The sequence below is a fragment of the Phallusia mammillata genome, chromosome 5, assembly GCF_965637545.1.
Source record: "Phallusia mammillata chromosome 5, kaPhaMamm4.hap1.1, whole genome shotgun sequence".
In the NCBI taxonomy this organism is placed as follows: domain Eukaryota; kingdom Metazoa; phylum Chordata; class Ascidiacea; order Phlebobranchia; family Ascidiidae; genus Phallusia; species Phallusia mammillata.
Genome location: NC_137256.1, coordinates 9105516 through 9125563, shown reverse-complemented (window position 1 = coordinate 9125563; position 20048 = coordinate 9105516). Strand labels below are relative to the sequence as shown.

At 36.6% G+C, this 20048-nt stretch overlaps 1 protein-coding gene across 1 annotated transcript; it reads right to left on the bottom strand.

Moving 5' to 3' along the window:
• Positions 1-3074: 3074 nt before the first annotated feature.
• On the bottom strand, positions 3075-19545 carry LOC145228903 (uncharacterized). Its single transcript, XM_080094116.1, has 20 exons — positions 19440-19545; positions 18734-18859; positions 18066-18226; positions 17333-17696; positions 16615-16698; positions 15925-16092; positions 15483-15566; positions 14723-14806; positions 13965-14000; positions 13628-13711; positions 12358-12462; positions 11568-11673; positions 11026-11144; positions 9411-9650; positions 8808-9010; positions 7614-7731; positions 6797-6916; positions 6210-6386; positions 5692-5855; positions 3075-5137 (listed from the first exon to the last, which is right to left on the bottom strand). The coding sequence occupies exons 1-20, from the start codon at positions 19534-19536 to the stop codon at positions 4955-4957; spliced, it is 2823 nt and encodes a 940-aa protein (XP_079950242.1). The 5' UTR covers positions 19537-19545; the 3' UTR covers positions 3075-4954.
• Positions 19546-20048: the final 503 nt, after the last annotated feature.

The window sequence follows — 20048 nt, the reverse complement described above, 5'->3', positions numbered from 1 at the left end:
TATTCCGGCGAAAACCCACCGAAAACCGGATTTTTCTTCGATTTTTTGACCCCCAAAAATCGAAAAAACGGAACCTTAGGTTTTTTTCGAAAATCGGGTCAAAATTTAGGGTTTTCGATTCCGGTTTAAACCGGTTTGGAGGTTCGGTAGGAGGCTAAAACCGGCTACAAGCGGTTTGAAACTGGAATATTCCGGCGAAAACCCACCGAAAACCGGATTATTCATTGATTTTTTGACCCCCAAAAATCGAAAAAACGGAAAAGCCTTAGGGTTTTTTCGAAAATCGGATCAAAATTTAGGGTTTTCGATTCCAGTTTAAACCGGTTTGGAGGTTCGGTAGGAGGCTAAAACCGGCTACAAGCAGTTTGAAACTGGAATATTCCGGCGAAAACCCACCGAAAACCGGATTTTTCTTCGATTTTTTGACCCCCAAAAATCGAAAAAACGGAAAGGCTATAGCCTTAGGTTTTTTTCGAAAATCGGATCAAAATTTAGGGTTTTCGATTCCGGTTTAAACCGGTTTGGAGGTTCGGTACGAGGCTAAAACCGGCTAGAACCAGTTTGAAACTGGAATATTCCGGCGAAAACCCACCGAAAACCGGATTTTTCTTCGATTTTTTGACCCCCAAAAATCGAAAAAACGGAAAGGCTATAGCCTTAGGTTCTTTTCGAAAATCGGGTCAAAATTTAGGGTTTTCGATTCCGGTTTAAACCGGTTTGGAGGTTCGGTAGGAGGCTTAAACTGGCTAGAACCAGTTTGAAACTGGAATATTCCGGCGAAAACCCACCGAAAACCGGATTTTTCTTCGATTTTTTGACCCGCAAAAATCGAGAAAACGGAAAGGCTATAGCCTTAGGGTTTTTTCGAAAATCGGGTCAAAATTTTGGGTTTTCGATTCCGCTTTAAACCGGTTTGGAGGTTCGGTGGAAGGCTAAAACCAGCTAGAAGCAGTTTGAAACTGGAATATTCCGGCGAAAACCCACCGAAAACCGGATTTTTCTTCGATTTTTTGACCCCCAAAAATCGAAAAAACGGAAAGGCTATAGCCTTAGGTTTTTTTCGAAAATCGGATCAAAATTTTGGGTTTTCGATTCCGGTTTAAACCGGTTTGGAGGTTCGGTAGGAGGCTAAAACCTGCTAGAAGCAGTTTGAAAATGGAATATTCCGGCGAAAACCCACCGAAAACCGGATTTTTCTTCGATTTTTTGACCCCCAAAAATCGAAAAAACGGAAAGGCTATAGCCTTAGGTTTTTTTTCGAAAATCGGGTCAAAATTTTGGGTTTTCGATTCCGGTTTAAACCGGTTCGGAGGTTCGGTAGGAGGCTAAAACCGGCTAGAACCAGTTTGAAACTGGAATATTCCGGCGAAAACCCACCGAAAACCGGATTTTTCTTCGATTTTTTGACCCCCAAATATCGAAAAAACGGAAAGGCTATAGCCTTAGGGTTTTTTCGAAAATCGGATCAAAATTTAGGGTTTTCGATTCCAGTTTAAACCGGTTTGGAGGTTCGGTAGGAGGCTAAAACCGGCTAGAACCAGTTTGAAACTGGAATATTCCGGCTAGAGAAAACCCACCGAAAACCGGATTATTCATCGATTTTTTGACCCCCAAAAATCGAAAAAACGGAAAGGCTGTAGCCTTAGGGTCTTTTCGAAAATCGGGTCAAAATTTAGGGTTTTCGATTCCGGTTTAAACCGGTTTGGAGGTTCGGTAGGAGGCTAAAACCGGCTAGAACCAGTTTGAAACTGGAATATTCCGGCGAAAACCCACCGAAAACCGGATTTTTCTTCGATTTTTTGACCCCCAAAAATCGAGAAAACGGAAAGGCTATAGCCTTAGGTTTTTTTCGAAAATCGGATCAAAATTTAGGGTTTTCGATTCCGGTTTAAACCGGTTTGGAGGTTCGGTAGGAGGCTAAAACCGGCTAGAAGCAGTTTGAAACTGGAATATTCCGGCGAAAACCCACCGAAACCGGATTTAGTATCGATTTTTTGACCCCCAAAAATCGAAAAAAACGGAAAGGCTATAGCCTTAGGTTTTTTTTCTAAAATCGGGTCAAAATTTTGGGTTTTCGATTCCGGTTTAAACCGGTTTGGAGGTTCGGTAGGAGGCTATAACCAGTTTGAAACTGGAATATTCCGGCGAAAACCCACCGAAAACCGGATTTTTTTCGATGTCGAAAAACGTGATGATTTTAGCATCAAGTAATCAATTGGTCGTATTCCTTTTTTTGATCACAATGTTGTACGCACTACGGACAAGTTGTCCTTTTGTTACAAATCCGGTTTGGACATCAGTGTTTGTTTGATGGTGAACAGAATTATCAAACAATTAAAAACGAAGGCAATTTTTAGATTGTAGATTTGACAAATTATTAAGTGTGTTGTTTGGTCGAACGCTTTAATGAATCTTCGTGATGTCTGCTTTTTTGCACTACGTTATAACGTTCTGAAAAATTACTACCATCACCTTCATTGTACGGTAAAGAGACAAGACAACCATAAAAACAAGATATACTTTGTGGCAGGTCTTGCTTTAGTTTGTCTTATAGTATAAACCACGCTGTAAACGGGCACAAAACCCTTACTATGGCAACTTTATACAACTGCAAGCTGTTTGGTATACCAATTATATACGCGCTATTTCAGTATATTTTGGCATATATGCGCTATTTCAGTGGTTCCCAACCGGGGAGGAATTTCAAAACTTCATGGGAGGAATTTACTTTAATTGTTTACATGTGGTTTGCAAATAGACACTTCAGCTCTGGGAATATGACTTGTTAAGCTGATAAAAGACCCAATTTGAAACGATCTTTGTGTGGTTTGCCATCTACTATACAGTATATTAGGAAGGAATGAAAATGTTTTGAATGGTTTAGGAAGGAATTCGTCGAAAAAAGTTGGGACCACTGTTTTTGACACTTTTAGTTTGTTTGGGTCGGCTTAATAACACTTTTTCGACACTGGAATTTTTATGCAAGCTTAAGACACGCACAAAAAAAAACGAAAAAGGCGAGCAAACCGGAATTAAAAACACAAAATTTTCACGCACTTTTCGCGACAATAAAATAACGAAAACTTTTTTATTAGAGGTGTAAGTCACATTGCAGATTTCTGTCAAAATGTAAAAGCACATGTTTAAACTAACGCAAACGTGTTAAAACGAACGATTCCCATCACACCGTGAACCATTGCACACAAAAGTAATAAATTGCATTAAAGTGTCATGAAACGTATGTGGATAATTTTGTCAATGGATTACAAACAAACGATACAATATGTATGTGGGACAAAACTAAGGAACGCGGCTTAATTGACTAGTTTTAAACCCTAAGCAAATGCACTTCTATGTGGAAAATAGCACGAAATACTCTCACTAAACAGACCACAGTCATGTAGATTTATAAGTTGTGATTTATTAACATTTTTTTAACCTGGGTGGTGCAACTTGTTCCTATAGGACAGTGGTACATAACCAGTGGTAAAAAATGTACATGCAGAGGACATGCTACCTAAATTGTTATTACAAGTTTTACTCGCATGTCCAAGGCAGTGGTTCCCAACGGGGAGGAATTTTTAAACATCAAGGGAGGAATTCACTTTATTTGTTACATGTGGTATGTAAATAGACAATTCAGCTCTGGGAGTTTCACCTGTGAAGTTAATAAAAAACCCAAGTTTAAATGATCTTTGTATGATTTAGCATCAACTATGTAATTTATTGGGTAAAAATTGAAAATGCTTTTAAGTTGATAGAAGGGGAATTAGTCAACAAAGGTTGGGAACCACTGTTCTAAGGTCTCAAATCTGGCTATGCAGTCTATTTTTGATTACATAAAGTTAATGCACGGCCATTATTTGTTAATGCTCAGCAAAAAACATGATCATAAAAATAACATAGGGGAGAATTCGAATTTGACTTAAGTGGGAAACTACACCAAAAAGGTTAAGAACCACTGCAATGGGAGGTGCGATAATGATCATCAGTATTATGGAGGACTAAGATAAACATAAATTCATAACCGGGACCGGCCCTGAAGCGTCTATGCAGACCACCGATCACGGCACACCTATATATTAATCACAATACGTTGTACCGAAAATCGAGGCAGGCAACGGTGCTTGTGTTTCGACTTTTAACGTGTTCACCTCAGTTGGGAGAGGGCAGGTCCCCGAAAGACTCCTGTCGTGGGTTAGAATCCCACCGGAGGCTAAATTTTTCTAGCATACGCCTTGTCATATGGGAATGCTTGGTGACCGGCTGATTCGGCATCACGCCTTTATTGGGCCTGGCGTAGTATGATATTATGGAGGGTATATTTCTTGGCAGAAAAACAACAAGAGGTGTGCAAACTGGTAGGTGATTTCAAAGAGGTGTCGACGAGTATAAAGGTTAAGAACCACTGCTCTATACATTCGAAATAGTACGTGGCTTGAACCAGCCTGAACGCGAAAACATACACCGCCTTCGAACTACGCTGGGCTACTAACACAGTACACAGGATTGCTAATTTCCGGTAGGTAGCACAGGCAATTTTTTTCAACGCAGTTTGTGTAAAGCCGAATGGTCCGGCGCGCCTGACCCAATTACAGACATAAAAAACCCTGATTGGGATTCGTCCCAGGGAGTATCGTGGGTTAGAACCAGTGAAAAAAATACTGCCGGTTAGGGCTATTGAGGTTTTTCATAATAATAACAAGAAAAATCAACCTAAAAGCCAGTTCTTTATGTTAAAGTCTATCCCAGCCTCAGTGTTAATTCAAAAAAACTGTGCTCTTTACGCCATCTATCGGTATTTAGCAAACCTTGTGTACTGTGAGAGTTACTAGCTCTACCCCAAACTACAAAGTCATTTCCAATGTCACGTATAGGTAACTTTCAACACAGCGCTACTTCGAAGTGATGTAAATTCAATCGTTGTCTAATCCGATTTCGCTGATTCCGTCTTCTATAATTTCCCCTTTATTTTTGCCTGTGTTCCCTTCCTCCTCTTTCTCCCTCTCCCCTTGCTCCTCCCGTTCCCCTTCTCTTGCTCCTCCTCCAGATGATTATCATCATCATCATCTCTTTCCCCAGGGCACGACATCTCATCCAATCTTCTTTCTAACTGTCGGATTCTGAAGTCTTGCGCCTGTTCGAAAACGTAAAAAATATGAAAACTAAAAATCAGAAACCTTACCACATTTAGGGAGCGGACAAACTCTGTATATGGGTCAATCAGAATACTATACTAAAAGTATTCCAAAACACTTTAACATTAACCGAATCCAGAATACCGAAAAAAAATATTTCTGTGTTTTGTAGTTTTACTTATTTCTGGCATTTTATCTGCTATTACATTTTTACCAAACTTGTTCAAGAAACTGGTGCAAATGATTCATACTTCACAGTTATTTTAAAGAATGTCTTCGTTTTAATCGCACAATTGTTGCAATTACATTTTTTTACAAAATAAAAACACACAAACGAGAAAAATAAAAGTTTGCAAACGCAATATAAACCGAATCCCTTTATCCGGTTAAGTTAAACTATTTGATTCGGCTTGTTTAGGATTAGAATCTTACGGATTCGGTATTATAAAATGCCGATTCGGTATTCTAAGAAGTCCGATTCGGTGTTCTAAAAATCCGATTCGGTATTCTCAATTACCCGATTCAGTATTCTAAATTATCCGGTTCTTCTCACCTCTATTGCGTACGTCATGGTCTGTAGTAGTTCCAGAGTTATCTTGTCCACTAGGAGGCGCGAGAAACGCGTGCGCATCAAATGGGTCACGTGATCGATTTCGGGTCGAAGTTCACAGCGCGCGTCACCGGTCACGAGACGAAATTGCATGTTTCCCACGATCGCTGTGAAAAAACACGTTTCTTGAAAATGCGAAAATATTTTGATCCCATACACAAAAAAGTTGCGATAAACTTATATTGGACGGTCGTAGTCTATACTTCAAACGAAAAAATGATACAAAACCGTATATTTTGAAGGGTTTTGCGCTGTAATGTCAACAGATTTAACATGATTTACTGGGCGCATTGATCCGGTGTAAGCGTCCAAGGGTTATAAACATAACATAGATTTGATGACACATGTTTCTTAGTACATTACGCTTCAAATGTGCAAATAAGTTTTATTCGAAACTATGTATTCGAACATTTGATGACAAACGAACACTGCAGATTTTAATGGTTTTAAGGAATACGTACTGTTGCGGTTTAGGGAAAAGACCGTCGACTCTTTCCATCGTTGCTTGGTAATCAGTGACAGATTTTGAATTTTTCTTTTTTCGTCTCTAGGCAGGTCTTGCGTGTTGGTGAAATAATGTTGATAGTTCCGTACGTACATTCTAAGTGGATATTCACTACCAGATGGATTGTAGATACCTGTACAGAAAAATTCGTTTAATACGTTTTGTTGCATTCTGAAGTGTGGCGTAACATTAGTTACAAACATATTCCGGTTAATCCAGCGGTTCTTAAACATTTTTTCATCTGCCGCTGGGATATTTTGTCCCAACTAGCATGTGACCCACCACGCTTTGCTAACTTTTGCAAAACAATAAAAACTATATAGTCAAAAGCGTTTTTTGCATGTACACTAGACAATATGCCGAATAAGGACTGTGTCTTGTCACTAGCTGCACTGATAAGACCTAATAGGTTAAAAAGGTGTGGACTGTCTGCAGCTTACTTATCATTTATTGGCTCCTTGCTTTTAAAGCAGCATATGGTATATGATCATATGCAATAAGAAAGGCATTTCTTAATCTAGAAAACTTTTTTCCTATACCCACCTATTTTAAAGTAAGGCACTCTTCTATCATCGTTTCTTCCACATGGTCCCGTCCAATCAACGACTGACACGTTGTTTATGAAAAGACGAATCCAGGCATTAGACAATATTATGCCGGGATCTGTAACAACACGATAACATGCTTAAAGCTCCGAACTTCTGGACGTGTATGTACATCAAAGGTTTTTAAAGTAAGTGCTAACGTCCTGGATAATTAGATGTGCTATGTACAACTAGAAACTAAAGCGATAATTTGGTGTCGATTGAGGAAATCTGCGACGTGAAAAAGTTACAAAAAAGTTCTGAAACAATACAATATATATAATGTATGCTTAAAGTGCCCAGCTTCTGGACGTATATATACATTAAAGGATCTTAAAGCAAGCCCTAGCGTCGTGGAAAATTAGATGGGCTATTTACAACTTGAAACTGAAGTGGTATTTTGGGCTCGATTGAGGAAGTCTGCGAGGTTAAACGTAAAAATGCTGCAAGAGAAATTTCGTCGTTCATTATTATCAATTTCGCAAAATGTTTTTTATTTATTTGGTTTTCACGTGAAATTCGGGGTTTATAAACTGTTGTCAGAGTAAATGTAAACCGTCAAGATAGCGGTATAAAAAGTTTGAGAAACTTAACAAAAAGACAAAACAACAACAACAACTAGATTCTTTTTGTGATATTATGCTGTGCTGTATTGTGCCCCAAAAAACGAAGGCGATTTGAGAAAAATATTTTAAAACTCTTGAATTTATTTAGCATACAGTAAGGTAGGTTGGTCCAATTTCAAAAAATCTGCATTGTATACAATACTATAGTACCTTCTCCGATTTTCTCCCTCTTGATGGCGCCAAACTCACTCCACTTAATTTTCCAATCGAAGCGAACCCAAGAGTCAAACTTCATATCTTTGAACGGGATCCGTGCCAGCAATTTAAACTACGTGAAAGTGAAAAAAGAACATAGTAAATTAATAAAACAGATAAAATTAAAAATAATGTACTCCTCGTCAAATTAAGATACAAATACCAAGGTAGCGTTACGTTATGGGATACGGATGTAGCTAAACATATAAAAATAAACTCTTACATAATAACTTTTTCTATTTGGACGGAAAATGGCCCAAATGGACGGAAAAGGCGACATTCGATTATTTTTCAAACGTTTCGGCAAACGCTAATGCCATCGTCAGTGATATGAAGCGCCGCATCAGTTCCGTTTATATCAGGGGTGGGCAACATACGGCCCGCGGGCCGGATCCGGCCCGCGACGGGATTTTGAGCGGCCCGCAGACAGTTTCTGGTCTTGCATGATAATGTGACCCGCAGTCACATTCTGCCGCAATCCCCTACTACTTGCTTACTCCGTCAAATTATAGTTGTAACGGACAGTAACGCTCCCCACTAGCAAAAAACTTTCCCGCCGTTGTAACCATCGCACCATACATCCATTGTTACGACATAACTGCCAACCTTGTGTTTGGCCTGATTTCTCGGTTTTCTTTCTTTCCACACGTGTAGCCTAGTTAGTGTTTCAGCAGTATCTAAGTCTGTGGTGTATGCATTAAATTTGCTGTGGTGAATAATTTTATGTTATATCAGTTAGATTGTTTGGACTGTATTGTAATTGCGACGTTCTTGATTGTATTTAGTTTAGGTGGTCAAAAACCCGTTTTAAATCACTGGATAAATACGCGATTCAGGAATCCGGCCCGCCAAGTACTTCATTTTCCCATATCAGGCCCGCCGACTGGAGAAGTTGCCCGCCCCTGGTTTATATCCACTTGGGTCACATAAAAGATTGATAAAAAGGTGCGAAACAAGCGTCGCTTATGAACAGATGTATAGTGTTGTGACGCCATAATCAGATCGTTATCACCAAAGAAAAAATGTGGTAAAAATTTTTACGATGAATTAGGAACCTTGACGAGCACAGATTATGTCGGCTGACAGAAAACATAGCTAAACACTTTTTTGCACTTTAAACAAAAAAAGATACCAACAACGTTTGGCAACCTGCTGAAGGGGGTGCAGGGGACACCGGAAGTCAGGAGGTTTGTTCTTTTTCCAACCGCAGCCCCCCTTTTCGGGGAATACCCTATCGTCGGATCGAGCAGAGACCAGAAATTCACCGCCGTCAATGGAGACTGTCAAGGGAGGGTATCCCCCTTGTACGTAACGCAGACCGGTATAGCGCCCTCTCTGGTCGAATATTGAACCTAAAAATAAAATTTACTGCAGTCAGTTGTGGCAGTTTTTAGGCGTTTTGTGCAGGCCTAACTGTTAAGTATAAAATTTGCTAGCCCCAATGAAGGCGTGATACCGAAGCCCGTTTACCAAGCTTTCTCATGTGACAAGGCACAGACCAGAAAAATCTAGCCTGCAGTGGGATTTGAACCCATGAAAGGGGTCTTTCCGGGACTCGCGCTCTACAAACTGAGCTAAAAGATGACAAATAGCATCAAATGTTTGAACAATTCCATGAATTTTTATTCACGAATCGACAATACGAAACTAAACCACCGCAGTTTTTTCGACTCTTGAAATCTCAGTGCCAGTAAAAATGTAAACAATTCTACCCATTTTCGTGAAGTAGCCTACAGCTAAAAGACAACTTACCTTCTTTGCAAACATGTTTCTTGCACAGTTTCGACTTATCCGCGTGGCTCAGACGCGCTAGGCATCCAAAATCGTCCCTTACAATGGTTGGATCGGCCGAACCGTGCCACTGCGTCAAAATGTACTTTCCATTTACTTTTAAGGGAAAGTCCCGCTCGGGAAAGTACAGTTCGTACGAGTAAACATGAATGGCATCAATAGGCTCTCGTACAGCGGGACAGGAGGTGCCCAGCGCCGAAACTACAAAAATATGCATTACATAAATTATTATCTTATAATATTTTTCGACAAATTCCTCACTTGACAATTTAAAACATTTTATTCCTCCCTAATATACTACATAGTAGATGCCAAACCGTACAAAGATTACTCAAAAATTGGGTCTTTTCTTAACTTCACAGGTTTTATTCAAGTTTCAAAATTGTGAGGAATTTCTCCCTGTTTGGGAACCACTGGATTGATTACAAATGGGCGTAGCCATAACCACATTTTAAGTGGACTGTGTGACCATTTTGTCTACATATTTCTGTAAAACACTGTATCTGGGCACCCACAATATAAGCAATTTAAAAAATTTAGGGGAAGGACACATGTGCCTCTTGGTGAAGAAATTAGCCAAATGGGAGCAGTTGTGTGCTGCCAGAGTGGATTCACTACAATAGCCATATTAAACTCGTTTGAAAATGATTTTTGAGGTACAGTAAACCCCAGTTAAACCAGATGTTCGCCTAATTTTGACAAAACTTGAGGTACAAATGAATTGTAATGCGGTAAAACCAATCTATATCAATTAATACAAATCTTTGGACTATTTTTTAGGTCCAGACTGGTCCGGATCAACCAAGGTTTACTGTAGTTACAAATACTACCCTCTGAACACAATCCTTGCATTGATAATAACAACGGCGATTGTTAAAAGTATGCAAAAGAATCTATTAACTATATCGAATTTCTGTTTAATCAAGGTACTTGTTAAATCTGTGTCTGGGGTTTCATTATTTTATTTTTACTCTTGATTAAATTTGTTATGTTTACATAAAATCCCAAATCAAGTCCTGTATCATAACTACTTTTCATTTCATGTTTGATTTAGTGGAATTAATGACTTCAATTTAGTTTGAGCCAGTGTTTCTCGAATGTTTTTGCTTTGCGACCCCCTGTACGGATTTTGTAGTGCAACTGGATGGCTTTACAAACACATTTAAGAAGTTTTACTACAAAAATGTCTTTATCATACTTTTAATTTCAAACCTCACTATAAGAGTTCGGCTTTTTTCTGTACAGAAAACTGCTAAAAATGTTATTGTTACTAAGAAATATTTTCAATATTTCATTCTTTTTATATTAAAAAACAAACAAAAACACAATCACAAAACTTTATATTTGTAAAAGCTGTTGCGCCTATTTTAAATCAAACTGTTGTGTGATTTAGGCCAAAATTTGTATAAAATCTTTCCGAGTTGGGTTGCAACTACGCGATCCCCTCAAAAGTGCCTGGTTAGATTGAGAAACACAAGTTTAACCCATCAGGTCCTTTTGGGTTGAAGCCATGCCGCATTTGTTACTTGCTTATAAGAACAAATTTAGACAAAACATTATGAGTTTTGATACTAACCTATAGATGGGTTAAGGTTAACTGTTCCAAATTGGCTCACAGCATGCTGAGGGGTTGTAAAACAAGTTGTCAATTCAAGCCGTGACTTTGCACCTTTTATTTCAGGCAGGAATGAAAACCTGCATCAAAAAATGAGGATGACATGCAATTTACTTGAACAGCAAATATTTCAAGTTTTAAACTTTTCAAAGCAGGCTTTAAAATAAAATAAAAAGCTGTTAAAGTTATCTAAGATAAAAACATATAGATCACTGGAATCAGCCCTGAAACCATCCACCCAGGGGTCACCAAACTATGGCCCGCATTACCTGAACAAAAATGAGAATTTGGAAAGACATAAGCAATTGGCCACCCGCCCCGTCTAAACTGCCCAGCAAGTTAAAGTTGGGGAAAGGGCCATACACATGATTATTAGGCTGTGCCTTACAATATATGGAAATGATTGGAAGGTTACATGTAATGCTTTTAATACACTTGGAGTACTTTATAATTGTTCTTGCTTTGCTAACTAAACTTGAAAAACAAACAAACATATCTTTCACCTGTAAATGTTTCCAAATTCAACATGAGAAGAAATGTAATGTATACGAGATTCGGTTCCGTGGATTCCTGTCATGACAGCAACAAACTTATTTTCCAGAATGTGGGCTAAAATGTAATATAAGATTTTGTCAACAACTACACATCAAATACAACAAATCAAGACATTTCCAGTCCACCTTATTCCATATTTAAATAAATCCGTTGTACCTTTTTTAAACACTCAAATACCATCACAAAAACAGATGGCTAAATTGTGGTCTATGTGACTTATTGCAACAAAATGCCATAAGCCAGGGGTTGGCATCCTTTTGGGAATGCAGACTATTTTAGAAATGAAATTTTATCTCAAACAGGCCTTCAAAAAACAAACAATTTTCAACAAAAAAAAATAATTTATTACAGCTTATACAAGTTGTATATTAAAACTTGCCAACGCAGCCATATGAAAGGGTTGCATTACATAAATGAAGCATTTAATCTTAAAAAGGATACAACTAGTAACGAACGGCTCACAGACCTGTACTGGGCTGTAGCCAGGCGGTTGCCAACCACTGCCATAAGGGATTTGTATGACATTAAAGCAACAACAATCCTATACAGCTGTGATAATAGTCAGTTGATTTTATGGAAAAATGAAAAATATGGTAACTAAATATTTGTTGGATAGCTTCAGGAAAATTGCTATCCTGGTAAAACTTGGATTAAAAAAATTGGATAGCCACCACACTCCTAAACAAACAGGGACCCCTAACAAGCATAAAATAATCATTTATCTAATTAACGGCTTACATTCAGAAGCCATGTCTTTGTTGGAATTCAGAATGTTACACCAATATCTCCATTCTAGTTTGTCCAATGGACTGTCATGCCATATGTCTTCTGAAGAGTTTGCTTCTGCAAAACAAATTTAATAATTTTAAAACTGCTCTAAACAGATTTTCTGGAGCTAGAAAGAGTTTTACCAGCCTAGGAGCCAATGCGTCCGACTTTTTGTACACCTATTGTGTGCTAACAAAAAAAACAGACACCACAAATGTCTCAATATAAATGAATATGTCATAAACAGTTAAGACTGATCGCAGGACTGTTCAGCTCCAGCTGTGCATCAAGTTAGTTAATTTATCTGGTTTTTTCAGGCACTATTGGGTGGTATATATACATATAGATGTACATATTTTATATCAGTAATTATAAGCAAGCAGGAAATTGGCGGCTGTTGGTAAAATAAGACCCTGCAATACGGCCGTCATAGCAAAGAGGTTGTACACCCCTGTTTTTAACTAATTCAAATCTTAGTATGTTAGACACTACTTACAAAATGAATAAAAAACAACAGTTAACAACAGTCACACTATTAAGCTTTGAAATTACAGGATAAGAGCCTTTTAATCGCCTCATTAAGACCTCACAACTTGACAGATAGTAACAATTTTTTCAGGAAGAATATTGAATAGAAAATTTATTTACAGCTTCATACTAGTGGTGTCAATCGCGCCGCTTAGACGACCGCGTAATTTTTTTGGTAAATTTGAATGTACTGCTGCGGGTCTAAAAACTTTTTATGCTGCGTCGATGCCGCACACCATGCAACTTATTTTATAACTTTTGCTTTAAAAAAACATCGACAATATGTACACAGATTTGTTACGTTTTTCTGTCATAAAAAAACATAATCTGTTATGTCTAGATTCAAAAGTTTAATTATTGTTAGTTTTTAGAAAAGTGTTGTATTTTGTTGTTGGTTTGTGTTATATTGTTCAAGTTTGCTTGGAATTTATGATTTTGTAAAACTGTTGCTGTTTGACCATTTCATGTAAACTTGTAGCTTTTCAAAGTAAACAATAAAATGTGTTTAATGTTAAATGTTTCCAATGCAAACTTAAGAACTGATGTGGGGTTTATGGTACAATATTATATGCGGTGCAGTGCAGTATCAACAAACTTTTTTTCAAAATTTGCAGTTTCGGTGCAGTTTGCGAACTGTCCACGACAGAATTTCTGTCCACGACATCACTAGTTCATACTTCAATAACTCAGGTTCCACTAATAAAATGAATACCTTGAAAGTCCCCAAATCCTGATCCAGAACCTGACCCAAGCCAATAGCCTGAACTAAATTCTTCACATACTTTGCTACCAGAACCTGCAAAACAAATTTCAAAACTACATTTTTGTTTTCCTTTTTTTATTATTTTTTTTTATCATTTTTGATCTTGGATACCCTTTCAAACACTAGTTTTTTTAGTTTTTTTTATATATTTTTAAACTTTTATAACTTGAATTAGATTGGGCACCAAAATATAACAAGAATGGACACCTCCAAATAGTGAGATTACATGAGATAGTTTCGCTTGTAATTTATTTACAATACACAAACAAAACAAACTAAAACCTGCCTTGAAAGTCTGTTAAAGTTGTTACGCTCCCAGAACCTACGATGAATAAAAAAATATTTTTAAATGTTTTTTATTTGAATTTGGTCAAACATTTTTTATTTGAATGGTGTCTCTCAAGTTTTTAACATTTGGCACAGCATCATACAAAGTTGTACATTACAAACGAATAATAAAGGATATTTTTTTATCATGTTTTAAACACTTTAAATAAAGTTTCTGTAAACAGAATTAATAATCAGGGTCTGTATTTAAAATAATGCCATAATCTGATCTCAAATAACTTGGCTTTGTTGGCTGAGCAGGTTTAGTGGACTATACATAGGCTAAAAAAACATTGGCCAAGCGGGTGTGTTATTTTACACATTATCGCATTTTTATGACCAATGATGAGCAGGAGTTTATGATTCAGTATGCAATTAAATGGAACATAAGTTGTGAAGATAAAATAAAACAAGATAGTTTGCCTAAGTTTTAACTATCTTCTGAAACACAAGTTTATCTTTTATTGCGTGTTCACAGTCGGTTTAGTTTGCTAGGCTTTCAGTTGAGGAATGATCAGGTTTGTGAAGGAACTATTAGCTTGTTCTACTTTTCATCCCTTTTATTGCTTTCTATAGACACTGAAGATGCTTATTTTGTAAAATATATTTGTTCTTTATAAGATTGTCAACTAACCTGGAAATAAAGATTTTCCAAACTTGTGACAACACAACTTTGAATGGAAAACTCATACTGCTATATCTAGAAAATGTGTATACCTGAAAAGTCCCCATTTAAGTGCCATTCTTCTATAATGTTGTCATAACGATGTGTTTCTGTCTCAATGCTGTTAGTCCCAGACCCTTAAAACACAATAAAAGGTATTTTAACTTTGAAATACAGTACATAATAGGGAAAGGCCAAAATTGCAAATGTTCTGTTTGGTCGAACACCGATCTCATGTAAATGCTCGTTAATGCCTGCTCAGTGCATTGTGACATCACAAACATTCCCAATTCCACACTAGTTTTAAATGTTAACCAGGCATGAATATTCAAATTTAATGTCAGGACAGTTTGGGCAAAGCGATGTATTTAGATGTACAGGCGCCAAAAAGTACGCATTTTTTAACATCTTACCTGTTATAACAATTCATTTTTGATCTTGTATACCCTTTCGAACACTATTTCTATATGTTAGCAAGGCATGAATTTGCAGATTTAATGTTTGGGCAACTGCTCGGCTGAGCACCGAACGTCAAAACAGTGATGTTCGGTACCGAGTACTCTGGTTCTGGCTCAGCTCAACCCAGTACATAATACAAGTGGTTCATATTTGCGACTTATTTTCAAAGAATTTAAGCATTACTTTATTAGTGAGATATTTAGATGATGGGTTATCTCCAAAACATAGGTTTTTAAAAATGATAAAATCGAAAGTCTGTAATTTTATGCATACAAAAGATGCAAAACATTGTCTGTTTCTTGTTAAAGATCATAAATTTTAATGTTAAAACAATTACCCTAAGTAACACAGTACCTGAAGTGTCACCACTGGTTCTGCTGTCTTCAACATCATCCCCACTGATATAAGACCCAGATGTTTGTTCAGAGGGTAAAATTTCTAAACACAGGATTTAGTATTTCATACAATCAAAACCTTATTTAGCCTGACGTTACAATGACAAATTTATTTAGGTCCATATTTCTACAATTTGATAGTAAGTGGGTTTTCCCATACGAAGTTTACTGAAAATACATTTTTATCGATCCATTTATACAGTAAACCGCAGTAAATCCTGTTTGGACCAAAAAATTGGTCTGGATTAGGCGAAGATCCGGGCTTACCAATGTTGATTAGTTTAAGTCTCACCATATTACAAATCATTTGAAGGTTGAGTTTTGTACACATTAGTCGAAGATTTGGATTAGTCAAATCCAGATTAACCAAAGTTTAATGTACATGTTTTTTTTACAATTACCTGTTTCACAGGCATCACCAGTAAATCCATAAATGCACAAGCAACTTTTGGTATAGACCGGTATTCCATGAAGGCATTTGTCATCCAAGTTTATACGACTTTGAGCAAGCAATCCTTTATCTTTCGACCGATGTATGCTTTCCTTATCACCGTATTTTTCACCAGTACCTTGGGATTAAAAATATTTTGGTCAATGTCACATATTTATATATATTGCTTTGCAGTTTGCTTTTGCACTATATATTTTTTATGTTATTAAAATAAGTAATTTTGGGACTATTTCGCTTTACTTAAAAAAAGAAATTAGAGAAGTAGAGAACTTATGGTTATGAATCTGGTAAAAATATTTGCCATATAATATGGTTGAGCAATAAAATCTGTAGTTATCATCACACTGCAGTATTTTTTTGAAATTTGTGACAAGCTATTTTTTTTAAAAAGCTAGATACTGATATGTGACATATAAAAGAAGTAATTCAATGCAAAACATTTCAATGTAAAGTTCTCTGATATGAGAGTTTAGATTGGGGACAATATCACAAACAGTTCAGGGTTAAAATTTGGTTACATATTTTAGCCAGCTACCCCCAGTTTTTGCAGCTGTGTTCCGTGTTTTTAGTTAAATTTGTTTTGTCGCCCAGAACGAAAATACAACACAGATATACAGTACTTAATACAGTACCGCGTTACCTGATTGGCAATATTCTCCCACGTATCCGTCTTCACATATACATTGCTTAAAAACTCTTTCTTGAATCCCGTGCACGCAGCTCACTGCAAAACAAAAATGCAGCACAACACAAGCACGAAAGCATACATTGGCCGTATGTGACCTCATCATTTGCACGCATGATTAATTTTGTTTTCAAAAAGGTATAAATTCTTTTTTGCGGAAATAATAAAGGTATTTTTTTATTCGTTTGTTCCTTTTGAAAAGCAGTTTAGGTCTTGAGGGCTTATGAAAACTATACATATATTTTTCTAAATGCTTGTATATTTGAACCCCAAGCATGTGAAGTTTACTGGTTTGTTGAGGGGCTCGTTAAAAATGTTGTATGAGGGGTAAACGTTTTATTATTAGCCCTTTTTCGGCGCTAAGGTAAGGTAACCAAAATTTAAGCCAAGGCCAAGATATAAACGTGCTTTATAAATATATATGCCGCTAAAGTTTCAAAAATAAAAGCGCTTCGTTACAGTTTACAACAATGAATTGGATAAAAAAAGTTGCTGGATGTAAGAAATTTGTCTTTGTTGCCATATAGGCTACACTTAATCGCTTTACATTTTAATTCCTTAAAAATGCATTAAGGTAGCACTGAAAAATTACAGGAAGCATATTTAGCCTAACCTCTTCCACAAACACTTAAAAAAATATGTCTTCCAAATAGATGACAAATCTTATTCTTACCATCACTGTTCGTGAAATTTAAAATTTGTGAGAAATTGTGCAACTTTAAAGAGCCGGTTTGAAAAGAAATGGATTCATCATCATCAGAAGACCAACTGTTCAAGATTCCTGCTTCAGAATTTTTACTCCCATTATATTCAGCAACTATAAGTTTGTGGTCTGTAAATTCTCCTTCTACCAGTTTGGCTTTATCTTTATTTTTGTCCGGATTTTGTTCTTTGGATTGCGATTTAAAAGTTTTGTCCGCAATTTTTTCTTTATCCTTCAACCGGTAAAATTTCGTTTCCAATTCCTCGTCGATATATTGATGAGAATTTGTTTTGGTGCGACCGTTCAGGGTTTTTCCGAACTCAGCTGTTTCCACCTAAACTAAACACAATTAGATTCCAATTTAAGATACTATATTCGATACCACACTTTAACACATTTTATTGTTTTACCCAGGAATCGTAGAAACAAAAACGTTATTTTAAAGAAGTTTTTTAAAAAAACTATTTGGAAAACATAATGCAGTTTAGCCTACGTTTTTCCTTGTAACAATTTTTTTAAGTAAACTCGTTTGGGTAAGAAGTTAATAGAAACAAAGTTATTTTGGTAATCGATAATTAACTACAGATTTTATTTAAAAACTTTTTGTTTAGTAATCTGATAACGTACCAGGCTATAGCCTAATCAGGAATTGAAAAATGCGTTTAAAATGCCTGTCATCGTGTTTGTAGGAGGCTTCACTTACACCCAAAGTCCGTTCTTTCCCACTGTAATCATAAAAAATAATCTTGTTTTCAATCGTATCGTCTGATTTGTCTTGAAAATCCGTTGCTTTTTGTATATCAGACTCCAACAGCGGCGGGATTACAATGATTCTTGATTCGACTTCAAAATGATCAAAGTATTCTGCATAAACATAAAAGAAAATGTCAAAGCAGAGTTGTAAGGTTCGGGCCTAAAATTGGAGCCCGAAGCTGAAACTACAAGCCCGAAACACGACCCGAACCCGAATTTTTGTTTGGAAGCCGGTTTAGGCCCTAAAGTTTGATTGACAGGCCAACACACCACGACAACAAACATCATAGACAATAATAGACAATTGGTCGTGAACAAGTCACATAACTGATTTGAGCAAGTTATTTTGTAAGTTAGTTTAATGTGATATATAAGACGGCCTTTGATAACACGATGTTTAGGTCGCCCTGCACGCTCTACCCACATTTCATTAATCAAGCCAACGATAAAAGTTAAACGGGTAGAAGAACAAGTGCTTCGGGAAAAACATGGAAACCTCGTACGGTTAAAGAATCAGTGGCATACAAAAATCAACTACAACTAAAGCCATATATGTTATTCCATCCATGTGTTAACAAACGTGCAACACCAAAACGAGACAGAAATTTACATATTTACCAATATCGCATGCTTCTCCTGTAAAACCAGCCTTGCAAAGACATAAACCAAAGTCGTCTCGCTCGCCGTTAATACAAGTGTGCCTGTTAACCAACAGCGGAGCACCAGTGCAGTAGGGTATAAAATCTGAGTAAAAAACAGTAATAAAATGTATCACAAAAATACGTTTTTTAGCAAATCGATGGGTCATTTTGCATTACACCGAAAATGTTTCTTGTTTTCTTACCAAAAAGTAACCATATGTAAAGTATATTTTGATGTTTTTTTACGTTCATATCTGTCAGGTACCGTATAACTACTGTTATAGTCTAGATCAGGGGTGTGCAACCTGCAGCCCGCGGGTCAAATGCGGCCCATTGATTAAAGGTTGTACGGCCCACAGAGACGCCAGGATTTCAAATGTAGGTTACTGGCAAACGAATTCAAATATTATAGATTTTTGAACAGATCAATGCGCCCGGTGCTATATTTCTGCAACCTGACAATAATGCGACTAAACTCAAATGCAACTTTACTTGTTAACTCAATATAGACATATTTAGTATGCAAAAAACTAAAATCGCGTTGTATTGGTGCGGCCCGCGATCTGATCATGGCAATTATATGTGGCCCCACAGTGACAAAGGTTGCACACCCCTGGTCTAAATAAACTTATGGATACAAACATATTTAAAGAAAAATCAACAAAACTCTAAAAAATACTTACGTAAAAAATGCAATAAAATTAACAGTGTTGCATCCATGTTAAAAGTAATCAGTATAAAATTTTGATAAAATAAGCTGCATAAAAACATAGGTTTCATTCAAAACTTGTGACCATAACGTTTATGTAGGCTACTCATTATCTTAACTACAAATTTTATTCATTGCTTGTCATTAACGCCATACATTTTAACTACTCTTTCGTCAACAAAACCACAGCTGTCAAACAGTTCAGGTTAAAATTTAAGGCCAAGCCCTAAAACATTTTAAATAAATCAAATTTTAGGAATAATTCTTCATGAAGCTGTCCTGAAAAGCAGATTAACAAACTGATTTTTTTAAGTAAAAGAAACTTGACCATTGCCTACAAAATAAAACATTTTTTAATAAGAAAGCACTTTTAAGTATGTATAACTGCTTGATTATTTTCCACATACGGTATTGTATATTGATCTGGCATCACAGACAATCAAAGTAATTGCTAATCTTATAAGAGTAGGTTATGCCGCAATTTTTTTTTGCGTTCAACATAAAACTGTATGGAGGAAAATCGTTTACTTTCCATCAAGGAGTTATTCGAGCTCAAAACAACCTTGTTTTTACACATTTAACT

Bases quoted from the DNA above. Each gene is read 5' to 3' on its own strand.
- LOC145228903 (XM_080094116.1), bottom strand. From the start codon at position 19,536: ATGAAACCTATGTTTTTATGCAGCTTATTTTATCAAAATTTTATACTG. The intron at 14,001-14,722 runs GTATACACATTT...TATTCATCGTAG, and splicing joins CTTAAATGGGGACTTTTCAG to GTTCTGGGAGCGTAACAACT. The intron at 11,674-12,357 runs GTAAGCCGTTAA...ATTACATTTTAG, and splicing joins CAAAGACATGGCTTCTGAAT to CCCACATTCTGGAAAATAAG.